The sequence below is a fragment of the Aethalodelphis obliquidens genome, unplaced genomic scaffold, assembly GCF_003676395.1.
Source record: "Aethalodelphis obliquidens isolate GAN/ISIS:26980383/991018 unplaced genomic scaffold, ASM367639v1 scaffold8, whole genome shotgun sequence".
In the NCBI taxonomy this organism is placed as follows: domain Eukaryota; kingdom Metazoa; phylum Chordata; class Mammalia; order Artiodactyla; family Delphinidae; genus Aethalodelphis; species Aethalodelphis obliquidens.
The window spans coordinates 14,673,223-14,700,307 of NW_020837952.1; the positions used below are offsets into that span (position 1 = coordinate 14,673,223).

A 27,085-nucleotide genomic window follows, 5' to 3' on the forward strand; every position below is an offset into this window, starting at 1 on the left:
CACTCACTAACTTTCAAGCACCCAAGCTTATATCTCCAGGCCTGGATTTTTTCTACTGTAAACTAAGAATCAGAACACCTAAACTGTGGGTTTGCTGGAGTATTAACATATGTAACGTTGGAGACAACATGTGTAAAGCACTTAACTCTGTGATAGCAGGTGCTCTACTATCTCACCCTCACTGAATCTAAATAGGTAGGATTTGAGAGTTATTAAGGAATGGGGAGAATGTTAGAAGGAGGGAGGAAAAGCAGGCATTAAGCATGGCCAGAGGTAGAAATGAACACAACCACCATGAAACAGACTTTAGAGAAACTTGAACAGTAGGCCTTTATTATGTAATAGAGAGTCACTAAGGAAGTAATGTGATGAAATCTCTGTTTAATGTAGCTTAATTTGGAAATAAAATGGATTGGGAGAAAGCGAGCCTAGAGAGGCAACACAGTTTTGAGGTTAAGCCTCAATTTCCTCGTCTGTAAGATGCAGATGGCACAGATACCTACTTCAAGGAGCCCTCATGTGAATACATATGTGTGGTATAATAAAAAATTATTTTGTTTTTGTTCTCGGTTCCTGGCACAGAGCTTCAAAACCCTTGGAATTTCTGGAGTGATCAGAGTATCTTTTGTTATTCACAAAGAACCCCTTTCCTCCATATCTGAATTTATGCTAATTCATGAGGTGACTTAGGTGGGCCTTGAGATAGTTACAAGGAAGGGACTGGCCAAGCCAGAAAGACCAAGCTTGTGATTAGAGGGTTGGAACTTTCAGCCACACCCTCCTAGATCTTGAACTCAATCAAGTGGTCGATGATTTAATCCATCATGCTTATGTAACAAAATCCTAGATAAAATCTCTGAAACAGTGAGGCTCTGGGAGCTTGTTGGTTGATGAGAGCATCCGTGTCCTGGGAGGATGGTACACCTGGAGGGGACAAGGAAGCTCAGGACCCTTCTGGACCTTGTTGTGCTGTTTACCTCTTCATCTTGCTATTCATTTGTGTCCTTCATAATAAAATGGTCATCATAAGTATAGTGTTTTCCTGAGTTCTGTGAGTTGTTCTAGTGAATTATCAAATTGGTGGGGGCTGGATTCCGGGAACTCTCAAATGTGTAGTCAAATAGGCAGAAATACAGGTAGATTTGGGATACCTAAGACTTGCAGCTGGCATCTGAAGTGGGGTTAGTCATGTGGGACTGAGCCCTTAATTTGAAGGACCTGTATTAACTCTGGGTAGTTAGTGTCAGAAATGAAAGCCTTTGACCTTAACTTGTGGGGTCCATGCTAACTCCAGTAGTGAGTATTAGAATTAGATTCACCTGTAATACACTCAGTTGGTATTAGCATATTGTAGTTGGAACACAGTATGTAAAGTACTGACACAGCGCCCAGTACAGAGGAAGTGCTCAGTAAATGATAGCTGTAATTATTATTGGCTAGAGGCAAAATCATCACTTTTTTCATTTGTTAGACATTTGTTGAGTAATTACCCTGTGCCAAGCAGTATGCAAGGTACCCAAAGATGACTAGGGCTGTCCCACTACACTCCAACCCTCAACAAGCCCACGGGGAAATAAAAACAACAACAAAAAGTGATGATGGAAATAAGTACTGAGTGTTATAGAACCAAAAAAGGAATGATTAACTTTGGGGAGGTTATAAACGGCCTCACAGAGTGTTTTAGTTTGCTAGGGCTGCTGTAACAAATTACCACAAACTGGGATTTAAAACAATAGATGTTTCTTTTCTCACAGCTCTGGAGGCCACAAGTCAGAAATCCAGGTGTCAGCGGGGTCAGTTCTTTCTAGAAGCTCTTAGAATCTGTTCTATGTCTCTCCAGTGGCACCAAGCCTTCTACCTTCTGTGTCTCTATGTCTAAATCGCCCTCTTCTTATAAGGACACCAGTCACTGGATTAAGGCCCACCCTCATCCAGTATGACCCCATCTTAATTTGATTGCATCTGCAAAGAATTTGTTTCCAATTATGGTCAGATTTAGAGGTACCAAGGGTTAGGATTTAAGCACATATTTTGGTATTACACAAGTCAATTTACAACACAGAGGTGGTGACTTCTCAACTGGTCTCAGTGGATAAGTATGGGTTCACCAGGCAAGACATACTCAAAAAACACAAACATTGGCCTCCCTGGTGGCGCAGTGGTTGAGAGTCTGCCTGCCGATTCAGGGGACACAGGTTCGTGCCCCGGTCTGGGAAGATCCCACATGCCGCGGAGCGGCTGGGCCCGTGAGCCATGGCCGCTGAGCCTGTGCGTCCGGAGCCTGTGCTTCGCAACGGGAGAGGCCACAACAGTGAGGGGCCCACACACCCCAAAACAACAACAACAACAACAAAAAACACAAACATGAAATAACTAGTAAAGACAAATTGGAAAAGACTCAGACACTTATGAGAAACATTACAGAAGAAAAAATTTTGTGACTTATTGAATATAGCACCTAGCACAATGTCTGACACAGCAGTTGCTCAGAAATTCTTTTGAATATATCAATCAATTAATGAAAATTACTAAGAGTTCCCTTGGACATGTCACCGGAAACAAGGAGTTGATTTTTCAGAAAATGATCAGTTTGGGGCATGTTGATTTGAGATGAAAGCAAAAAACTTAAATGAAATAAATAAAGACTGGAGACAGGAGTGAGAAGGGAGTCTGCAGGGTGGGCTAGGGCTGAAGACACAAATATTAGTGTGCAGTTTGCAGGGCAGAAATTGAGACACAGATGTAGAGAACAAACATATGGACACCAAGGGGGGAAAGCAGCGGGGGTAGTGGTGTGATGAATTGGGAGATTGGAATTGACATATATAAACTAATATGTATAAAATGGATAACTAATAAGAACCTGCTGTATAAAAAATAAAAAAAATTCAAAAAAAGACACATGCAAAAAAATATATATATATATGAGTGTAGTCCACATAGAGATAATAGATGAAAATGAGATTATATGAAATCTCCAACATCTGGAATAAAAAGATCCAAGAATTCAGCCTGTGGGTGCATAGTATAGGCCAGAGGAAGAGTCAGTTAGGAAAACAGAGGAAACAATCACGAATATAGGAAGAAAATACCAAGCATCATCATAGAGGAAAAAAAGGCAAAAATTCAAGAAAGATGATGTGATGAGAGACTAATGCTCAGAATAAGCCCTGAGGCCATTTGATCTGAAAAATTACTAGTATCTTTACACCCAAATATGCTGGATATTTTCATATACAGACTTGTTATTGCTTTCATTATCAAGACACCAGATTAAGATCTTAAAAAGTTAAGAACAATGAAATAAATTCAGTACAAGAACAAGAGGAACTATGACCACTATGAAAGGCTACATGATATAGATAACTAATTACCAAGTGTTGTTAGGATGTGTACTCCGAAACCTGATGATGTGGCATTGTTTCTTGAATTTACGTGCAGAGGGTTTCCTATGAACTGAAATCTATGTCATTCCCCCCACCCCAATTCATATATTGAAGCCCTAACCCCCAGTATGGGTGAATTCAGAGAAGGGGCTTCTAAGGAGGCAATTAAGGTTGATGAGGTCATAGGGTGTGCTGGAGAACGGAAGGGACAAAACGTATCCACTGAACTAAGAATGCATTTTAAGACTGAAAAATGAGGCAGCGTGCTCCATACACTCGATGGATCAGTTTATTATAGGGTAACTTACTCACAGGGGGTGATTAGTTGGACAACAATCTGGAAGCATTCAAAGCTGCACTCCACACAGCTGAGGGGCCATTGGGACAATTTTATAGGGTTATGGGGGTAGGTGCTTGGAAACAGGATGTGTACTCCTAGATTTATGAAGGGGTTACTAGTCTCGAGGGCACAGGGGATACATCAGCAATATTTTTCATCGTTTGGGGACTAACAGAGCATAGAGGCTACCTGGACCTAATGATCACTAAACACTATCTAATAACTACAAAGCCCTTGATGACAGAAAAGAGATTCACTACACAGTACAGCCCTAGGTAGGGTCAGTGGAAGGACAGGAGGAACTGAACAGGCCCAAGATGGCCCAGTTATGCTAACAGCCATGCAGGGTGGGGCCCTGATCAGATAGGATTAGTGTCTTTCTAAGAAGAGACACCAGAGTGTTGCCTCCCTCCCTCTCTCTCTCTCCCTCTCCCTCTCTCTGTTTGTGTGCATGCAAGTTAGGCAAAAGTTATTCTAGAAATACATTCTGGGATGAAAAATACTGTGAAAATAATTTGAAAAGGAAATAGTGAAATGGGATGAACCATAAAAGTGCTGGAAAAAATTATTTTCTATAGTTGAAGGTTTTCTAATCATAGAGATAATACGTTAACTTTAGTAAGTTTAGAAAACACAAAGTAAGAAAATAAAATCCCCCAAATCCTTTCTATCAACCCTAAAAGGATAATTGTTAAAATTTTAGTATTTATTATGTTGTGAAATAATAGATTTTTAGAAAAATGTTTTGATACCTTAAATGGGAAAAGGCTGAGTTACAAGACAATGCAACCCTAATGTTCTTTAAAAGTACAGAGAGAGAGAGAGAGAGAGAGGAGGAGAGGGAGAAAGAGAGAAGGAACTGGGGGAATAATTATTGCATGTTATTTTTGTGAGGTCATTTTGATGAAAGCCCAAGAAACCATTGAACTTTCACTTTTTAAAATTACCAAGTAATGCACACTACAAATGTTCTCACCCCATTATTGATCTTTACCCTATTCCTGAACCCCAGGGCACCTATGACCCTCTAGAATAAGGCTCAAGTATGAGACGAAACTCAAAGACGATATAGGTTAGTGATCTTTGTTTCAAAAATTATTTCTGAAACCAGAAAATTCCCTACGACCCACAAGCCTGTGTGTCCTTTGAACATTCATCCTTAGGGATACTGGGTAGATAGCTGCCACCAAGATAGCTGACTCATACATATTAAGAGCTGTTATCTGCCTCACCTGCTTTCTCTCACCTGTTTCTAGATTTCTGAGACTTTGATGCCCGTGCTTAGCTGGAGCTTCACCACTGATAATACCATGTATCTGTGCCATTGTCACTTCGGCCTTCAGGGTTTCCTCAGCATCTCCGTTTGTAATCTTGGCAGTTCATTACTCTCTTACCTCCAACTGGGGTGGAAACACTTTCTTCTTCTAGTGTCCAAACCTTGAGGGGGAGGGGTGGCTCTAGAGAGCATTCCGTGGCAAAGGGCTAGGTCATAGTGTGAAGCAGTTTTGCGGTTTCACCACAGCCCTCTCTTCACTAGAAAGCATGTATGCTGGCAGGGGGTCTGAGTCTTCATGGATTCTGGTGCAGTCTCATGCACGTCTAACGCAGTCTCAGGCACGTCTCATGAACTTCACATTGCTTCCACCCACACTGCCAGAGTCATTCTCTACTAACATTCATTTTCTCTCAGGGACCCAGTTGTCTCTCTCTGCAATCCAGTTTCCATGCCTATCTCACATCCCACAGATATAGCTGTAAATGTACATTTGAACTCCAGTTTTGGGCAGGGGTTAGTTTCCCTCCCATAGGTTTCAGGCCCTCAGCAAAATCAAGGAGTAATACCAAATGTCTGTTCAGTGAATCAGGATGCATTTAGCTGCAAATGACAAGATCCTTGGTTTAAAAACTGATTTAATAAGGGAATTTATGTCATATAAGTCCACAAGCAGGACATTCTCCAGGCATAAAACAAATGAGCAACTTAATGACCTTATCAAGCATCTGGTTCTTTCTCTCACTAGACCATCCCTAAGACTCACTTCATTCTAATATTGATCTCTGTGTGGTTGCAAAGTGGTTCCAGAGATGGCCAGAGCTCCCGCCTGTTCTTATTCAGATCAAGAAAGAGAGAAATCTGAATGAGATTTGGTTCCTGCGGCCATGAATTATTGCCAATTCCAGTCACATGCCAGCGTGGATCTGAGTACATGGACCATAGCAATTTTAAATATGGAGGTCAAGGTAGACCTTAGCCACATGGGAAGAGCATACCAGGCAAGGGAATAGCAAGTACAAAGGCTCTAATGAGGGATTCTGCCTGCTGTGTTCAAGGACCAGCAAGGAGTCAGTGTGGCTATGCAGAATGAACCAGGAACCATGATCAGAGGGTAACAGAGTGGAGGGGGAGTGGGAGAGAGAATGCAGCACATATGAAGAATCGGATTTTTCTTCTGACTGAAATTAGAAGCCATTCTTGGTTTCTGAACAGAGGAGAGGCCTAATCAGATTTGATTTAAAAAGATCAATCTGGCTGCAGTGTTGAGAAAAGCCTGTAGGAAGCAATAGTGAAAGCTACTTTTAGTTAAGGGACAACTACAGTGATCTGGACAAGACATAGTGATGACTCAAACCAGGATGGCGGCTGTGGAGGTGGAGAAAAGTGTCAGGTTCTAAATATATTCTGAATAGAGTCAGCGGGATTTGCTGGTGGATTGAACATGGTCTGTGAAGAAAAGGAGGAGCCAAGGATGACTCTATAGTTTTGGGTTCAAGCTACTGGAAGGATTCAGTAACCTAGATAAGGAAGAATGTCGAAGGGCAGGTTCAGGAGGCATGATCAAGCGTTCAGTTTTGGACATGAGTCTGAAGTTCAAGAGAGAGGTCTGGGCTAAACATGTACACTTGGCAGTGCTGGGTAGATAGCTGGTATTTAAAGCCTCGAAACCACCTGAGATCACCAAGGGAGTAGGTGTCAATGGAGAGGACTATGGACTGAGCCCTGTGGCACTCTGACATTGAGTTAAGGGAGAAGTGGAGGAACAGCAAGGGAAGCTGAAGGGTGACCAATGAAGTCAGGGAAAATGTAAGAGAATGTGGAAGATAAATGAAGAAAGTGTACAAGAAGGAGGGGGTGATCAACCGCGTCAAAAACTACTAGTCGGTCAAGAAAGATGGGGACTGAAACTTGTCTATTATCTTCAGCAGTGATATGGACATAGGTGACCCTGAAGAGAGCAGTTTTAATGGAGTAAGGTGGGACAGATGGCCCTAGTTACAGTGGATTTAAGAGAAAATAAAAGGAGAAAAATTAGAGATGAAATAGTCAACTCTTTACTACAAAACGGAGCAAGGTAATGGGATGATTGTGGCATCAAAGGGAACAATGGGGGCTTCCCTGGTGGCGCAGTGGTTGAGAGTCCGCCTGCCGATGCAGGGGACACGGGTTCGTGCCCGGGTCCAGGAAGATCCCACGTGCTGCGGAGCGGCTGGGTCCGTGAGCCATGGCCACTGAGCCTGCGCATCCGGAGCCTGTGCTCCGCGACAGGAGAGGGTACAACAGTGAGAGGCCCGTGTACCGCAAAAAAATAAAAGGGGACAATGGTATCAAAAAAGTTTTTTGGTTTGTTTTAAGATGGAAGAAATAACTTCATATTTGTATGCTGATAGAACCGATCCAGTAAACAGTGAGAAATTGTTGATCTTGCAGAGCGTGCGAACAGCTGCCCTTAATGTCTTTGAGTAGGGGACAGGAGATGGGATCTAGTGCCCAAGTGAAGAGATTAGATTTAGGAGCCTAGATAATTGATCCATGGGAAAGGTGGTGGGAGGGGGAGTGCATCTTAGTACAAATGCAGGTAGGTACCGTCGATGTGGTAACGAGATCCTGTGGAAGTTTTCTCCTGGTGCATCAGTACTCTCAAGATCATCGGCTGAGCATGAGGATGGGGGAGAATGTGATGGGACTGAGGAGAAAAGAGACGCCATATACTAGTTGTCAAGGAGATCAGCAGAGTAAATGGACTAAAGGCACAAGTGTGACTGCCTGGCAGCATAAAGGACCCACTTGAGAGCCATGACTTTGATTTTAAACTGAGTCCAATTAACAGGGTTTTTATTCCCCCTCCCCCTTCCAGCTACATTCAGGTGTATGGGTGGAGCTCAAAATTGGAAAACTGGATTTCATCAGTATGGTAGACTTGCCAAGGGAGTTCAACAAAGTGAGAGAGGAGGAAGAGAATGGACAGCATGTGCAAGGGAGGGATTATAATAATTGAGTGTGGACTTTATGGATAAAGAGAAAAGTAAGAACGTCAAGAGGTTGGGGCCAGAGAGAAGGTGGCAAGATTTTGGACTTGGTATCCAGACAGAGGTAGGGGTTGTTGGGGTCAGAGTACTAGAGGATAGGGGATGTACTATTAATGAATCTTGAGCAGATTAATGAAATAGAATTTACGGACGGGGGTGCAGTTATTGATAATGAGAAGTTCTAGGGGATGAGTAAGTGGCTGAAATAGTGGGGAGGAGAAAATCTCTGGAGAAGACATATCGAGGAACTGAGAGTCCAGGGTATGAGAAAGATCATCATCTATTCTACATATATTCTAAATCACCAAGGATTAAGAAGAAATTAGCACTGGAAAGAATTACAGTAAGCAGGAGCTACATAGCCTAAAAATGAGGAGGAGAAATTGAGGTGGGGGAGAGCAGTGGATGATGGCAACAGTGAAGAGTAGTGAGTGATACAACCTGATGATATAAAGTTCAAAGGTCAAAGACAGTTTTAGGGAACAGGGAAGAAGCATGGTCTGATACTGCCAACATTGAAAATGCAAGAAATTTCACATTATCTATACATAGATTTCGCATAGTCTGGCTTTCACATAAAATTCTTCCTTCTCTGTAAATCAGAAGATCTGGCAAAGCAATCCGTGCTGACTGCTTCACTCAGCAACAGTGATTTCCTGGCTCCCTGGCGTATTTGAGTTTGGCTCCCCTGTTCCAGCAATTCAAGAGCTACTAGATTAGCTTCCGTTACTCAGCTTATTGAGGTAGTCCCTTTGAGGGGTATAGGGCTTCTAAAGCGTGTACAGATTGGCTGTAAAATTTTAGGCATTTGAACAAAGCCATGTGAACATTGAAAACAGGGATACAGAAACTCTTGCCCAAACGATGTTGGTTTTACCAATTTTCAAGTACATTTTGTGGAATATTTTACCTGGAAATTCAGGTAGCGACGAAATGACGGTGCATCATCACTGTTGATCTCTAGAGGGCGTCATTCCCCAAAAGTACAAATCGGAAAGGTTGCAAACAGGTGTTGATATTTTTCAGCGGAAAGCCATCGTCCACTCTTCAGTCCTTCAGGCTGGGATTTTTCTCACCACTTTCGAAGCATCCCCTCTTTTTTGGCAGTGGCATTCGTATCATGCCTGCGGTGGGATATTACAGCATAAACGGTAGAAGATTTCAAAACAATAGCCAATTTTACTTAAACTCCCTGTTGAAAGCAAGAGGAAGATTCTGTGAAGCACTTTGAGGAAGGAAAAAGTGGTCGAAAAATGCTTCATCAGGAAAGCCCATGGACAAGAGAAGGTAGTAAAACCAAATAGCAGTTTGGACAAAGGACAGCCTCTAGAAGAAAACGACCACACTCTTATTTCACTTCGTTCTCTCTTATGTTTTTCTGTTCTTGGTATCTAGGTTCATCTTTTTCCAATTATTATTTCAGACATACACATTTACCTGTTTAACTTCGGTAAAAGTTGGGAGGAAAATGTGCCAAACGTTTAGAGTGGCTGTCTTCAGCTGGGGGGGGTGGCTATGAGTGATTATTTTCTTCTTTCAGGTTTTCTGGGTTTTCCAAGTGCTCCTCAAGAAACAGGACAAAACGAAATAACTTTGTAAAAAGAAGTCATGACAGGTCATCTCATATCCATCCAGGCCAGGTCGAGGGGGTGGCGGACTCTCCATCAGTTCTGAGCTTCTGGTCTTTCTCCACCTCTCACTCTTTGCTTGGTCTCATCACTCACGTCCCAAAGCCGGAGGAGCGAGAGGACTGTTTAAAACTGAAAGCCAACCTGCAGGGGGAAGCCGGGGCCGGGCGAGCCAGCGCCGGGCCGGGCCGGGCGAGCCCAGGGGCCTCTCCGGGGAGCGGCGCTGTGTGTCACGTGGGGCCCGCCCAGGCGCGGCCCGGACTCCGCGCGTGCGGCCGTCTTAGCAGCCGTCGTGGAAGCAGGATTTCCGCGGTTGTGCAACGGCATCGCGCTTCTGCGGAGAGCCTGGGCTCCGCGTTCCTCCCTGGCCCGGCCCCTCCTCTCCGGCAGCCCAGCCATGGCCTGGACCGTGGCGGCGGCGGCGGCGGCGGCGGCGGGGAGCCGCGGGGCCCGCGGCGCGCTCTCGGCGCACACGCTCCTGTTCGACATGCCGCCCGCGCTGCTGGGCGAGTTCTGCGCTGTGCTGGACAGCTGCGACGGCGCGCTCGGCTGGCGCGGCCTCGGTGAGTGTGGCCCGGGCGGCGGGGGCCGTGAGGGGCGGCGGGGGCCGTGAGGGGCGGCGGGGTAGCGGCGCCCACGCTCCGTCCGACGTGCGGCCCGCAAGGTCCTCTGCGCGGCCTCCGGGGGTCCTTGCTGCGAACCCGCGCTTTCCTCTCTCGCACTGGGAGCGACTCCCCAGGCCCACCCCCGAGCTCCCCCTTCGTCACTGAAACTTCGGGTAAGATTTAAGTGACCGGAGCCTTGGGGAAACCAGCTCCCCCCGTGAAACCATCTAATGTTTCTCCACGATTCCTGCCTTGCTTGGTTCGGAATATTTTCAATAAGAAACGCCTGTGGGATGTCTTCCTGTCCTTTCAAAATGACCCCCAGAATATAATTTTCGTATGAAGACATGTTTATACCTTTAAAATATTTATCCTGTGGTGTTTTCAATGCACTCCCCTTAATTACACTTCAGGTGAAATGCTAAAGTAAAACATTATTTGTAATTAACGTGGCTCCCAGTTTGCTTAATTAAATACACCTTGCTTATTTACCCAATCTGGTGGAATGAAGTTTTAGGCTAGAGAGTGGCTTTTTAATTTAGTCTAGCAAGTTGGCTCCAAGACTTCATTTTCTGCAGGCTTTGGAAAGTTGAGCAACGGCCTGTTGGAAGTGTTGAGTGTGATCAGAAATAATTCAGGCAAAAATCTGTAAGTACGTGCGTTCATGGTTAGATTTGATACCCCATGATGTCGCAATTAATGTTAGTGGAAAATAAACACAAATATGTCAAAGCAGCTTAGCCTTAATTCTCTGAAATAGCTATTATTCTTACCCAAAATAGCAGAAGACCAAGGAGGAAGAAAGTTTAATTTGCTGTTGGTGAACAGTATGGTCACACTTTATGGAATGTGGCATTGGGTTTCTAGTTGTATAAAGATTGTTCATTATATGCTCTGTAATTTTATATTGTAGCCCTTCAGTAAAAATCAGGAAACTGATTTCTGGAAAGCATGGACATTTCTAGTATGCATTTGAGACATATCCTTCCCACACTAGATCTTTTTGAAATGGTTGACGGCATGGCAGTTTTTGCACCCGTTGGTTTCCTAGAGGCACTGAATTTGTAAGTGAAAAATGTTTTTAGTCCTGTCCATGGTTAGTGAATGGACTGAGTAGATATCATAAATGCGTGAAGTAGGTTGGTGTAGACTGTGAAAATATAAGAACATATGTCTCATCTGAAACAGTGAGTACTCAGCCCCAGGTCACTGCTCCTTTTCAGGAAGTTCAGCTCAGTGTTGCTGAATCTTTTCTCTCCGACCCCCCTCTCTCCCTCCCTCCCTCCCCCCTCTTACTCAGCATTGAAATTCAGATATTCATTCATTACCTACGTTGTTTCATAAACCCTTCCAATGCCCCTGTCAGGCAGGCGCTGTTACCATCATCAGTGTTTGAACAGGTGAGAAAACTGTGGTGCACATTGGTTTAGTAACTGGCCCAAGTCAACAGCTGGGAAGTGCGAAGGGAGGACTTGAAGCACATTATACAGGAAGGATGAAGCATATGAGGACTCTTTGGACTATATTCTAAATTTTTCTGTATATTTAAATCTGTTCTGGGACTTCCCTGGTGGTGCAGTGGATAAGAATCCGCCTGCCAATGCGGGGAACACGGGTTCAAGCCCTGATCTGGGAAGATCCCACACGCCACGGAGCAACTAAGCCCGTGCGCCACAACTACTGAGCCTGCGCTCTAGAGCCCGAGAGCCACAACTACTGAGCCCACGGGCCACAACTACTGAAGCCCGCGCACCTAGAGCCCGTGCTCCGCAACAAGAGAAGCCACCGAAATGAGAAGCCCGTGTACCACAACAAAGAGTAGCCCCCTCTTGCCGCAACTAGAAAGCCTGCATGCAGCAATGAAGACCCAATGCAGCCAAAAAAATTAAAAATTAAATCTTAAAAAAAAAAACCTGTTCTAAACAATAAAGTCTATTTAAAATTAAAACAAAAAACACATAGACTCTGGAGTCTGTCTACATTTCCCTCTGTGACTTCCTCAGGGTCACAAGTACTGCTGTGTTCTTCAGCTGCATCTCACAGACTCCCTAGAGTACAGCCACTTCTGCCATGAAAGAACCATTCAGTGAACCATTTCAAACATGCAGCCCCATTTTCCTAGTAGTGGAAATAACTGAAGATCACCAAAATGAGAACAAGCAAAGGCTTGTCAGGAGTCAGCTCCCATGGCTTGCATTTGACTGAGATGCAAAGGCAAGCAGAGGATTGGAAAAGCTTTATAGCTGAAAAAGAAGCTTCAGGTATGCCCTGATTGGAGGCTGTTGGCATGGGGAAGATGTATGCAGGCCAACTAGGAGTGGGGAATTCTATTTAATTAAGAGTACATATTTGGCTTTCTCCAGTTGGCCCTAAATTGGAATTGGGGCAAAAATTAGGAAAGCTATCAGCTATTAATGAAGCCTTGGTTATTTGGGACCAATTGCTATAAGGGTTATTGTTTGGCTTTCTGGACTAGTTGCTACAGATAGTAGTTTGACTTCCCAGACTGGCTACTCTAGATAGAACATTGGCTTCCTGGGCTGGTTGATGCATGTTGTGGGTGAGAGTTCTGTTTGTATATCTATCTGGCCATTGTTCCTTTGTATATTTGTTCTCTTATAGGGGAAGAATCTAAACTGTTTACTCCTTCATACTCCAGCTATAATTCATTGTGTAGGGGGCTGTGTCCCTGCTGTCTGGACCAGAGACCTGGAAAGGACCAGCTGCTTCATGAATTGTTGGCTCAGCAGAAAGGGAAGGCTGGCTCCGTTCCAGGTGGTTGAGGGCAACTGCCTGTGGTTAAATAGGCTGAGTTTCTCCATTGGCACAGTGAAAGGAAAAAGGGGGGAAAGAGGTGCTGGGAGGGAAAACTTGACCTTAGAGGGCAGAAGGGGGAATATTGGAGGACTGAATCAAGAAGACAGTTTCTTTTATGCTCAGAACAGCTGAAAGCCTGAGGGTACAGAGGGTCCAAAATTCGATATAGAAAGCAACTGTCATAGTAATGGGCAAGAGAAGAGAAAAGCAGTGGAAGAGATTAACCAAACTAAGTGTTGGTTCTCGAGTTTATCATGATTCTTGATGATGGTGAATAACAAGCTATGTTTGCAAAGGCAGTTCAGACAAAGGCAGATCATATGGTGGCCTATATGGTATAATCAGTGTATACAGGATAAGGTAGACAGGATGTTAACAAACAGGAATCACCTGTGCAGTCTTTAAAAGCTACAAATGCCCAGGCCCCACCCCTGGAGCTGTTGATTCAGTAGGTCTGGGTCAAGGGTCCAGCATCTTTCTGTTTTTTGCCAAGCCCCACGGTTGAATCTGATGCACAGCCTGGTTTGGGAGCCATTTGCTTAGGCCAAATTCTCTTCTTTAATAACATCTTATTGTAACAGTTACTTAACTGTAGTGACTGTACTTAATTCTATCTTTAAACACATTCTACCTATTAATCATTAAATCACTTATATTTTATTGTTATTGAAAATGGTGTAATCACAAGGTAATATATTCTCTGGTTGATGTTGATGATTTTATGGCTTTATAATGAAAGTAGGACCACTGTAGAAAATGCCATTATCTTATACTACCTCAAAGACATAACGTATATGCAGAGCCTCTGGTGACAACTGATTTCATTACATTACCTTAAACTAGTGTTTAAATTGTTTGGAGCAGCTCACACTGTAAAACCTCTCAACACTTCAATGAGAGAGGAACCCTGCTTACAGATACTATGTAATAGGTTGTATTCAATTTTCTTCCTCTCAAAAAGGGAAAGAAAATTATCATAGAAATTATTATTAATCACTTTAAAACAAATTAGATGTAAAATCACATTAAGTATGCATTTGAATATTTAGTAAAGATTTAAAACAATAATAATTACCACCATCTTTTGAGTGCACACTATTTGCTAGACACTCTGTGCTAAGCACTTTACATGGATTATCTCATTATTTATCACAAAAACTCTGAGACAGGTACTCTACCTATTTCCATTTTATAGATAGGAAAACTGACTCTCAGAGAATTTAGGTAACCTACCTCAAATCATAGTCTAGTATGTTGCAGACTAGGATTCTAACCAGATTGTCAGGCTCCAGAGTCTATGTTGTTGTCTTTCTTTAATTTTAAATAGACTTTATTGCTTAGAACAGTTTTAAAGTGACAGAAAAATTTAGAAGATTGTACAAAGCGTCCTCATATATTCTGTCCTTCCCATATACTCTGTACCCAGTTTCCCATTATTAACATCTTACATTAGTATGGTACATTTGTTACAATATTGATACCTTATTATTAAATACAGTTCATACTTTATTCAGATTTCCTTCGTTTTTACCTCAAGTCCCTTTTGTCTTCCAGAATCCCATCTAGGATATCACATTTCACACATTTCATTTAGTTATCACGTATCCTTTGGCTGCCTTTGGCTGTGATAATTTCTCAGACTTTTCTAGTTTTTGATGACCTTTACAGTTTTGAGGGGTACTGGTCACTTCTGATCAGTGCTGATCTACTGTTGTGTAGAATGCCCTCAATTGAGATTTGTCTGATGTTTTTCTCATGACTAGACTGAGGTTGTGGATTTGGGGAAGGCAGACCACAAGAGGTAGAGTGCCATTTTCGTTACATCCTAGAAGGGGAACACACTGTTTACATGACTGATCACTGTTGACGTTAACCATGGCTGGAGTAGTGTCTGTCAGGTTTCCACACTGTAAAAGCGGGCTTCCTCTGCGCCCCCTCCCACCCCTTTCCATATCATGCTCTTCGGAGGGAAGTCACTATGTGTGGCCCACACTTAAGGAATAGAGAGTTATGCCTCCCCTCCCTGAAAGTGGAGTAGAACCCATGTTCTTCTGACCACCATGTCATTTTTCACATCTTACAATGTTCTATCTAGATCAAACTTCTACTCTTCAGTTACCACCCCTTTTTCTGTTCTGCTTTATGGTAAAATTCCTCAAAAGGGCTATTTACTCTCCATTTTCTCCATTCTCCCTTGAACCTGCTCCAATCAGGCCTTCACCCCCCACTGCACTGCTCCATTGAAATTCCTCTTGTCCAGAGTCACCATGGCTAAATCCGACAGTCAGTTCTCAGTCTTCATCTTATTTGACACAGCTGATCACTCCTTTCTCCTGAAAGCTTTACTTCCCTTCTAGAACATTACACTCTTCATTCTATTCTGTTCTTACAGGTTCCTCGTTCTCTCTCTCATCTCTTAGAATGCCCCTGGGATTAGTCCATGGACCTCTTCTCTTCTGTTTATCTACTGTACCCGCTATCTCGTCATTGCCATCTGTGTGCCAATAACTCCCAGATTTCTTGCCAGGGTCTCTCTCTTGAACATCAGCACCATCTACCTAGTCCACCAATTGGCCTACTTGACAGACATCTCCAACTTAGCAGTCCAGAAATACTGCCCTCCCCCAGAGTTTTTCCCCATCTTAGTTAATGGCAACCCCATCCTTCATTTTTTCAGGCCAAAATTATTAGTCTTCTGCGACTTCTTGCTTTCTCTCACAAACCACATCCTGTGTCTCAGCAAATGCTGTTCACTCTGCCTTCAGGATCTATTTAACAATCTGACCACTTCTTATCACTGTCACCACAGCCATCCTTGTCCAAACCACCATCAGATTCCACCTGGTTAATTTCAGCAGTGTCCTAACTGGGGTCCTTGCTACTGCATCTGCCCACCTCAAGTTTCTTTTCAACACTGCAGCCAGTGAGCCTGTTTAACATATGAAGCACCTTATACCATTATCCTATTCAGAACCATCCAGTAGCTTCCCATCTCACAGTAAACACCAAAGCCCTACATTGCTTTTCTCACTTCTTTCTTCTTCTTTGTTCAACTCCAGATAAATTGGCCTCCGTGGACATTCAAGGAATGTTTTTCCTGTAGGTAACCTTGAGGCTTACTTCTTCACATCATTCCTGATTTTGATTAACTATTACACACCCTAACTATGCTTTTAAAATTGATACCTCTGTGCTCCCTTATGCTCTTTCACTGCTTTATTTTTCTCTGTGTCACTTATCATTCCTCATATACTTTATATATATACATACGTCTATATTTCTTTGTTTATTGTCCATCTAGAAATAAGCTTCATGAGGGCAAGGATTTTTGTTTGCTTGTTTTCTGCTTATTCCTCTAGGATCTAATATGGTACCTGGTACAGAGAAGGTATGCACTAAATATCTGTTGACTGAATGAATTAATGAATGAACAGATGTCTGTTAAACATTCTTTTTGGGCAGAATCTTAGACAAAGTTTATACTAGATACAATGTCATGGCCCCTGCGTGCAAGAATTTTCCAATTTAACATAGGCAACAGAACAATAGAGATGCTATAAAGTTTAACAAGGGAAGGAAGTATGGGAAAATAGTACTGATGACTCCCTGAGTGTGGAATTGTACAGCTTCTGAGTTCCAGACTGAAAGACTGGTATTGAGGGTGGACTGTTCTTCACTTGTCTCCCAGAAGTCATTAAAGTTTGATCCTTCCCTGGGTCTGGGATTGAGAGAGCAGGACAGATGGAAAGATCCCTGAAAAATCATGCGCAGGCCTTCCTGTTTATCAAATAGGAGTCCTACTCATGTAGGGGGTAAAAAGTACACATAAGCTTAAGTATGGACAAATATTATTTCTTGTAAAATGTATGACCTAGTGGGTGTTAATGCTATGGTCTGTAAGAGGAGTTGAGCTAAATTATGCTTTTGAGTTTTGTTTTACTTTTTTAGGAATTAAAAATATCTTTTAAATCCTCAAGCTTTTTTTTTTTTTTTTAATTGCCTAATTTGTTTGTGTGCTTTGTGGGGGGAAAAAAAAAACCCATCTTTTCCTCTTCTCATTTTGTTATCTCAAAACAAACTTTGCAAGAGCGCAGACAGTTTCCTAGGGGTTTTGGCATGTGGTTATATGCAAATACAAAGATTCCAAATAGGGTATGTTGCGTTATTCTAAAAAACCCCTTCAGAGACATATTTGCATGTGGAGAGTGATTTCTACAGCTGAATTCCCCAGCGCTAGCACTCCTAGATAGTCCTGCCCTCTCAAAACAGAGCCCTGAGAACCTTTGAGCATTGAATGATTATTAAGCTGTCACTATTTTCAGATCAATTTATTTCTGGACTTCTCAGGTCAACTTTTTTGGCTTATATTATGCCAAGATGTCTTTCACACAAAAAATTTGCCTTCCAAAAAATGATTTTAAACTGCATTTAAGTACAGCATATTTTTCCTGATTTATCTTTTCATGTAGAAGGCTCTTCACTTTTACAACACAACAGTCATTGGGAAGTTCACTCTTTGTTTAGGACTATTAATAAATAAAGATCTACATTCCGGCAGGAACAAGTAAGGAAGGACTAGAGAAAACTTTGCACGTTGAAGAATATAACAGGAATTAAGGGTTTGCATTCCTGTCGCATCATATTGAAGCTATTGTTTTACAGAATTTGATCTAAATGAATTATACATTTTATGGATGCTAAGAATACTCTTTTAGTGGTGTTTCTATTCCCGATGCATCATCATTGGAGAAAAGCTATTAAGATTGTACGGTGAATCACCAGTTAGGGAAAGAGAAAACATCTCATTTCCAGTCCTGGAAGCAACCCATGCTTTCAGGATCCATTTTCACTGAGCTGGGTCAGTTTCAGCACTGTCAACTATGTACTCTTGGAAAACGCCTTTGTCTAATCTAGCTTTCCTTAGACTTAGTGCAAACTCAGAAACCTTTGCCCCCCGGGTCAGTGTTAGGGAACTGTAAAAACCTCAGCTCATTTGGCATCTGTTCATTCACCCTCCAGCTAAATCTTAGAGATGTGCTCAAGGGAATCATGGCCTGTTGCAATTTTTTTGTTTTCAACATACCTAGTGGATTTATTTTTATTTTTTTTATTTGTTTATTTTTTTACATCTTTATTGGAGTATAATTGCTTTACAATGGTGTGTTAGTTTCTGCTTTATAACAAAGTGAATCAATTATACATATACATATGTTCCCATATCTCTTCCCTCTTGCGTCTCCCTCCCTCCCACCCTCCCTATCCCACCCCTCTAGGTGGTCACAAAGCACCGAGCTGATATCCCTGTGCTATGCGGCTGCTTCTCACTAGCTATCTACCTTAACGTTTGGTAGTGTATATATATCCATGCCTCTCTCTTGCCTTGTCACAGCTTACCCTTCCCCCTCCCCATATCCTCAAGTCCATTCTCTAGTAGGTCTGTGTCTTTATTCCTGTCTTACCCCTAGGTTCTTCATGACATTTTTTTTTCTTAAATTCCATATATATGTGTTAGCATACGGTATTTGTCTTTCTCTTTCTGACTTACTTCACTCTGTATGACAGACTCTAGGTCTATCCACCCCATTACAAATAGCTCAATTTCTTTCTTTTTATGGCTGAATAATATTCCATTGTATATATGTGCCACATCTTCTTTATCCATTCATCCGATGATGGACACTTAGGTTGTTTCCATCTCTGGGCTATTGTAAATAGAGCTGCAATGAACATTGTGGTACATGACTCTTTTTGAATTATGGTTTTCTCAGGGTATATGCCCAGTAGTGGGATTGCTGGGTCATATGGTAGTTCTATTTTTAGTTTTTTAAGGAACCTCCATACTGTTCTCCACAGTGGCTGTATCAATTTACATTCCCACCAATGGTGCAAGAGGGTTCCCTTTTCTCCACACTCTCTCCAGCATTTATTGTTTCTAGATTTTTTGATGATGGCCATTCTGACCTGTGTGAGATGATATCTCATTGTAGTTTTGATTTGCATTTCTCTAATGATTAATGATGTTGAGCATTCTTTCATGTGTTTGTTGGCAGTCTGCATATTTTCTTTGGAGAAATGTCTATTTAGGTCTTCTGCCCATTTTTGGATTGGGTTGTTTGTTTTTTTGTTATTGAACTGCATGAGCTGCTTATACATTTTGGAGATTAACCCTTTGTTGCTTCATTTGCAAATACTTTCTCCCACTCTGAGGGTTGTCTTTTGGTCTTGTTTATGGTTTCCTTTGCTGTGCAAAAGCTTTGAAGTTTCATTAGGTCCCATTTGTTTATTTTTGTTTTTATTTCCATTTCTCTAGGAGGTGGGTCAAAAGGATCTTGCTGTGATTTATGTCATAGAGTGTTCTGCCTATGTTTTCCTCTAAGAGTTTGATAATTTCTGACCTTACATTTAGGTCTTTAATCCATTTTGAGCTTATTTTTGTGTATGGTGTTAGGGAGTGATCTAATCTCATACTTTTACATGTACCTGTCCAGTTTTCCCAGCACCACTTATTGAAGAGACTGTCATTTCTCCACTGTACATTCCCTGCCTCCTTTATCAAAGATAAGGTGACCATATGTGCGTGGGTTTATCTCTGGGCTTTCTATTCTGTTCCATTGAACTATCTTTCTGTTTTTGTGCCAGTACCATACTGTCGTGATTACTGTAGCTTTGTAGTATAGTCTGAAGTCAGGGAGCCTGATTCCTCCAGCTCCGTTTTTCGTTCTCAAGATTGCTTTGGCTATTCGGGGTCTTTTGTGTTTCCATACAAATTGTGAAATTTTTTGTTCTAGTTCTGTGAAAAATGCCAGTGGTAGTTTGATAGGGATTGCATTGAGTCTGTAGATTGCTTTGGGTAGTATAGTCATTTTCACAATGTTGATTCTTTCAATCCAAGAACATGGTATATCTCTCCATCTATTTGTATCATCTTTAATTTCTTTCATCAGTGTCTTATAATTTTCTGCATACAGGTCTTTTGTCTCCTTAGGTAGGTTTATTCCTAGATATTTTATTCTTTTTGTTGCAGTGGTAAATGGGAGTGTTTTCTTGATTTCACTTTCAGATTTTTCATCATTAGTGTATAGGAATGCCAGAGATTTCTGTGCATTAATTTTGTATCCTGCTACTTTACCAAATTCATTGATTAGCTCTAGTAGTTTTCTGGTAGCATCTTTAGGATTCTCTGTGTATAGTATCATGTCATCTGCAAACAATGACAGCTTTACTTCTTCTTTTCCAATTTGGATTCCTTTTATTTCCTTTTCTTCTCTGATTGCTGTGGCTAAAACTTCCCAAACTATGTTGAATAAGAGTGGTGAGAGTGGGCAGCCTTGTCTTGTTCCTGACCTTAGTGGAAATGCTTTCAGTTTTTCACCATTGAGGATGATGTTGGCTGTGGGTTTGTCATATGTGGCCTTTATTATGTTGAGGAAAGTTCCCTCTATGCCTACTTTCTGCAGGGTTTTTATCATAAATGGGTGTTGGATTTTGTCGAAAGCTTTTTCTGCATTTATTGAGATGATCATATGGTTTTTCTCCTTCAATTTGTTATATGGTGTATCACACTGATTGATTTGCGTATATTGAAGAATCCTTGCATTCCTGGAATAAACCCACTTGGTCATGGTGTATGATCCGTTTAATGTGCTGTTGGATTCTGTTTGCTAGTGTTTTGTTGAGGCTGTTGCACTTTTAAAAAGGAAATTCAGAAATTAATAAAAAGAAAAATGGGGAATAGAATTATGTCGGAAAGCTGACATCCCCTGGAACTTGAAAGGTTAACTCCAGATTTCCTTAATAGTTATAAACTGTTCCTTTCCTACTATGAGAATTGTGAGCCATGAAATGTTTATACCTTTTTATGTGCCAATACTGTAAATGAGACTCCTGCTGCTATTGCCGCCAGATGGATCTTCCAAAAACTAAAGCTTCCATCTTTGCATCACCTCCTCAGAAATCTTAGATTGGCCCCATTTACTTTCAGGGAGAAATTTTAAGTTACACTGACACTCAGGGCCTCTGTCTGTCATTCAGCAGATACATATGGAACATCTGCTATGTGCTGAGCACATTCCTATGCAGGTAACACGGAGACTTCATGGAGCTTGTTCACCTTTTCTTTAAGTTGAACCCTCTGCTCTAAGCATAGTGGTCTCCTCTTTGCCCCCTCATGCCCTTTTCTTCATTTCTGGAATAACTCTCCATCTGACAGGCTCTTCCCTCTTCCTTCATCTGACTGAAACCTTGCCCCAGCCCCCTGCTGTTGCAGAGTCAGCTGATGTCCCACTACCTCATGCTCCTTCCCGGGCTGTGGTAGCCCACACGGACTTCTTCTTTCTTCACCCCTGTTAAATTACATGCATGTCTTATCTCACAGAGTCAAAGTGGAAAGAGAACTGTTTTAATAAGGGGAAAAAAAAGTCCTGCTGTGTGTTACATAAATTGTTAATTTATATGGTACATTATACCTCTATAAATGTTAGCCAGTTGATTTACTAACAAAGTAGAAATCCAAATTTTCCCTTTGCTGAAATTTGATATTTAGCATTCCTTTATTGGGACGTTCATTTGGAGACTGGGAAGTGTTTTAAAGACTGGAGGTGTTTTAAAGTCAGTGCTTATGTAATCAGCAGGCCAGCAAAGGGCAACTAAATTTAGTGTCTGTTTTAGGAGGGACTGTTTGTCGAAGGCCATTAACTGATGAGAAGTTTGAGATTGCTCAGTGAGGCTGTGACTCGTCTGGAGTTGTTCTATAGGTTGGTGATAGATCCGCCACTAAACCCACGTGTTCCTGCATATATCCAGGGGGCCACGGTGATGTCTGGACTGGTGACTTTTCTCATTAGAAGTCAGCATAGTCTGTGGGGCTCAGAGTTCATTCTTTTGTCTTGTTTTCTAATCGTAACTCGAGTGATTTTTTTTTCTCCCCAGGGTAGTATACCCTATCCAGTTATTTCTTAAGAATTGGCCTCTCTTTAGAAATACTCATAGTTTTAAACTTGGCTCAGGCTCCAGAAACCACCCCTCTAGGAAGCCTTCCATGATGCCCCATCTTTAGTCGGGGACCCTTCTTCGTGCTCCACTCACACGTGCTATGTGCAGTTACTGCACTGTTGCACACGGTAGATGCTCAACAAACGTTTGAATTACACTGATATACAGTATTTCCTCCAAGAGCTTTTAGAAAGAGTTAAAGGGTTCATAAAAATGTGCCTCAACCAAATAGGCAGATGACATCATCCAAAAATACTTTAAGATAGAGTTAGCGTGTCTTGCCAACTATATTTGCTTTGAAGGTTCCCTTCTGTTTTTTTTTCAGTGCTACTCTATCTAAAACATATTGGCATTTGGACAGTCCTTGCCTCTTCATGAGACATCATCTCTACAAAGAGATGTAAAAGGAAGATATTCTTGCCAGAACTTAAAATATGGAAGAAGGGCAAAAACGTTCCAACTTAATGAATGATATCATATATTTTGTAGTAACTGTTTTCCCCCTACAGCCTAAGCAGGCATTCAGATTGAATGTTTCAACTTTATCTTCCCTTGTTTGACATGTACTTACCAGAGCAGCCACTTCCTTTCACTCTTTTCGGGTATAAGATGTGACTGAAATAACAAAATACTCTGACTTCCCTGGTTGCGCAGTGGTTAAGAATCCACCTGCCAATGCAGGGGACACGGGTTCAAGCCATGGTCCAGGAAGATCCCACATGCCACAGAGCAACTAAGCCCGTGCGCCACGACTACTGAGCCTGCACTCTAGAGCCCGCGAGCCACAACTACTGAGCCCGCGTGTCACAACCGCTGAAGCCTGTGCTCTAGAGCCTGTGCTCCCTAACAAGAGAAGCTACCGCAATAAGAATCCTGTGCACCGCAACGAAGAGTAGCCCCCGCTCGCTGCAGCTAGAGAAAGCCCACGCACAGCAGTGAAGACCCAACACGGCCATAAATAAATAAATAAATAAATAAATAAATATTTAAAAAATAAAACATTCAAGATAAAAAACTTTGTATGTATTAGGTTAGACTAAGTTATACTGCAGTAAAAAACAAAACGAAAAAAAAACCCACCACTAAATCTCAGTGGTTAGCATAACAGAAACTTACTTTTGGCTCATGGGAAGAGCACTGAGAGTCCAGGGCAGCTGATCTCCATGTGGTGGTCCAGCATCTTGGGGCACCTCCATCTTGACATGTGCTTCTACCATTGCTGTGACAGGGGTGGGAGCCTGGTGAACTGCACCCTAGCTCTTCAGCGTTTCTGGCTGGAAGAGACACGTAGGCGTAACCAACCTAGAGCAAGAAAATATCATCCTCTCTGATGGGGTAGAGGACTAGAAATATTGGTGGGTACTAACAATGTCTACCAAGTCCAGTTTTTTGCTCCGAAATAGGGGCAATAATGGTATCATATTGTGATCCCTTTCAGCTTTTAGGATTTACTTACAGTCTCAGCAGGAACATAAAACTGAAGGAAATTGAATAGTCCAGCAAACCCTTGTAGGACTGAAAATATGGGGGCAAGGGCTGCCATATTAAACAGAAGACATTTGCCTTTCTGATATCTTTGTTCAAAGACTGTAACTGGTGTAGTAGTTCCTTAAGAAATTTTTAAAACCTGTGGAGTCTGAAACAGACTGAACAAAAGATAGTTCCCTAGGGCTTATTGCTCTTCTCAGAGCTGAGAACCTGTTTGTCTTATAAAAGGACATCAGCCTTTGGAGAACATCATTGTTGGAAAAGTGAGCCCTTCCATGAGGTTACCTTGATTCCTCTTGGAGGTCAGCTTCCATATTTGTGTGTGGTAGAGGGAGAGGGGCCGATTCCCACAACCAGTGACAGTGATGTGTTGCAGGTCCCCACAACCACTCTCAGGTGACAGTTGGATTTTATCTATAGATCTGTATCTGGCTGCCTGAAATTTTAAGACTCTGGAGGATAAAGGTATGAGGGGATGCTGCCATCACCATCACCAGCCCTAAAACACATTGCTAATTTCAGTACTCAGGATGGCTGGCCTAATCCGGGAGTACTGTCCCAGGGACAAGAACGCTATTCTTTCCATCTGTCATCTGCTTGCTTTCTTCCTCCCTTGCCTTAAAATACACTTTAAAATTTGGGAGTTATGCAGAAAGGCCGTGTAATATCTTACCTGAAGAATCCTATTATCTCAGGGTGCCAAATCAACTATACTCCAATAAAAATTGTTTAAAAAGTCATATACTTCCAGTACAGCTTTAAGGTATTTAAAGGACCCTAAATAAGTCATATACACTGTTTTCGAGTAATTAAAATCCTGTTATCCCAGTAGAACATTTCCCTGACCCTACCCAGATAATAACTTTTAATTGCTCAAAAATGTTCAGCAAAGACAGTCTAGAACAAAAAAAAATTTTTTAACATCCTTATTGTAGTATAATTGCTTTACAATGGTGTGTTAGTTTCTGCTTTATAACAAAGTGAATCAGTTATACATATACGTATGTCCCCATATCTCTTGCATCTCCCTCCCTCCCACCCTCCCTATCCCACCCCTCTAGGTGGTCACAAAGCACTGAGCTGATCTCCCTGTGCTATGCGGCTGCTTCCCACTAGCTAGCTATTTTACATAGAACAAAAATTTTAAACAGCGTTTCATATAAGCTTCAACAAATGAACCTAACTATATTATCAGTGAGTAACCACACTGAAGAGAATGAGAGAGAAAAGAACTAACCTAAGTAACCTTGGAAAACAGGCTCTTCCCAGAATATCCTTAGCCTGAGGACAAAGACAAGTGTGCACAAATGCTGTAATTTGATTAGTTAATGTGTTCCTCACAGGGCTACGGGTTAGCCATTCTGAAAGTACTTTATGTACGTAGTAGAACTGAACAAACAAGCAAATATATTGTGGATAATGAGAGCAACGTTTCTCACTGTGTGAGAATGAAGTTATATAAGTGAGAAAGGTCTAAAATGTGCCATATGTTAAAAATCATGGTTTTTAACTTGTGTACAGACAGAAATACAGATGCATGGGTGAGAGCACATACATATATTTCCCACCTCTGTCTGCTTGAAAGACCTGGCAGCAGTGAGCACATCTAACATCTAAGTTCTTGCTTTTTAAACACCATTATCCAATAAAAGGAATCAGGACTCCTTGGAAAAGTAATTATATCAAGGGCTGGGGCAGGGGGAATACAAAATGAGCCTAGAGCATCTTGTAAAGCCAGAACAATAAGAAAGTGTTCCCAAAATGGTAGGGCTTGTCAAAAGAATGCAGGAGCAGCCTGAATGGACAAAGCTGGAGCAATTTTAGCAACAAAATAAATAATGATACTATTGGATTTTAACCTGTAGAGTAAAATAACTATCCATGAGTCCACACTGATATAAATAAATTAATTACCTAAATAAATGGGGAAGAAGAGATAATACTTTTTTACAGAAGAATTGGAGTTAACGAACATAGAAGGAAAAAGGGAAAATTGAAAAATACCATTAAGCAAACCCCACAGTAATAATTATGATAAACAAGAACCATAGATAGATGCAGATATTTTTAGGCAAAATCTGAGAAGAAGGTTGCTTCCATAGTCTCAGAGTATCTCCCCCAACATAGTTATTAGTTAAAAATAATTAATAATAATTTTATAGTGGAGAAACCTGCAGACATCACCTTAACCAAGGGATCAAGGTTAACATCACCAGTGATAAGACATGGACATCATGAACCTCTTGATATTATGCACCGAGAAGGATACAACAGCATTTCACTGTCCTTAAAGATAAGGAAAAACTGAGGAACATTAGATTAGTGGAGATTAAGGAGAAGGAACAAGTAATTGCAATGTGAGAAACTGGATAGGCTCTTAGAACAGAAAAAAGACATCAGTAGAAAAACAGGTGAAATTAGAATAAGGTCTTCAGTTTAGTAATCTCTGGGTCTGATCTTTGTACCATGGTTACGTAAGATGTTAACATTAGGGGAAGTTGGGTGAGAAATACATGCTAAAATTAGTTCAAAATAAAAATATAAATAAAATGCAACAGAACATATAAGGTACACACAAAGAAACAGGGATTCCAATAGAAGTAAACTATTCTTTGGTTCTTCCTATTACAATTTCCACAGCGGAGCGACTTTCAAGCAGCTGGCTGGATGTTCGTCACATTGAAAAATATGTAGACCAGGGTAAAAGTGGAACAAGAGAATTACTTTGGTCCTGGGCACAGAAAAACAAGACTATTGGTGACCTTTTACAGATTCTCCAGGAGATGGGGCATCATCGAGCTATCCATTTAATTGCAACTTATGGTAAGCATTGATTCTAACGATACGGCTCTTACTCAATTTTATATGAATTGTAACTTGTAAATATTGTATTTTATCTAAGACATTGACTGGTCATGCTGTGGGTCAGTGATTCCTTACCTGTGACTTTTATCTGAAGCGGGGTTTGCAGCTTCACACTTTTGTGTCTGACACTTTCTTTTCTTATTGTCTAACTTATACAACACATTCCCTTCTACCACTTTATAGTTTGGTTTTTAAAAAATATTTATTTACAAGCTACGCTTCTTAAAATGTTTCATTCTCACTTAGTTAAGAGAATCAGCTCTCTGTCCAAAACTCTGACTCTCTGAGTCATAAACATGACCAGAACCACAATATGAGTAAAATACAAATAATGCTATAATTTGTTTTACCGTGTGATTAGAAGTTAAAAATAATTGGGTTTCCCCCCCGTATTTTAGTGCAGATGATACCTCCAAAATAACCCTGGGATTTCTCTATTGTCTTCACTGCTGTTTTCATGCCATGGCTTTCTAACTTCTAACCTGTTTACTGTCCGTTTCACAGTGGCTTGATTCTTCCCTCTCTTTGTCTTCTCTTTCTGATGCTGTGTCATGCGTTACATTTATAGTAACCTGATAAATAAAGCTCATGAAGTTTTCTCTGTTCACTCTTTGTCAATAAAATAATCTCCCAATGTCACCTGTTCTGTTTATTCCACTT

At 41.5% G+C, this 27,085-nt stretch overlaps 1 protein-coding gene across 8 annotated transcripts in view; it reads left to right on the forward strand.

Annotated features, from left to right (window-relative positions):
- The window catches only part of IRAK3 (interleukin 1 receptor associated kinase 3), a 77,525-nt gene that overhangs the window by 5,411 nt on the left and 45,029 nt on the right, over positions 1–27,085 (forward strand). For 5 of the 8 annotated variants that reach the window (XR_003432882.1, XR_003432884.1, XR_003432883.1 and 2 more), the window contains exons 1-2: positions 9,752–10,222; positions 26,201–26,383. Coding sequence is in view for 4 of the 8 variants with exons in the window: in XM_027106932.1 (XP_026962733.1) it covers positions 10,057–10,222; positions 26,201–26,383 (349 nt within the window). In the remaining 4 variants the exon portion in view is untranslated. Of the gene's footprint in view, positions 1–9,751; positions 10,223–12,143; positions 13,040–26,200; positions 26,384–27,085 lie in introns of those variants that run through there. The other 3 variants (XM_027106935.1, XM_027106934.1, XM_027106933.1) reach the window with 3 other exon arrangements.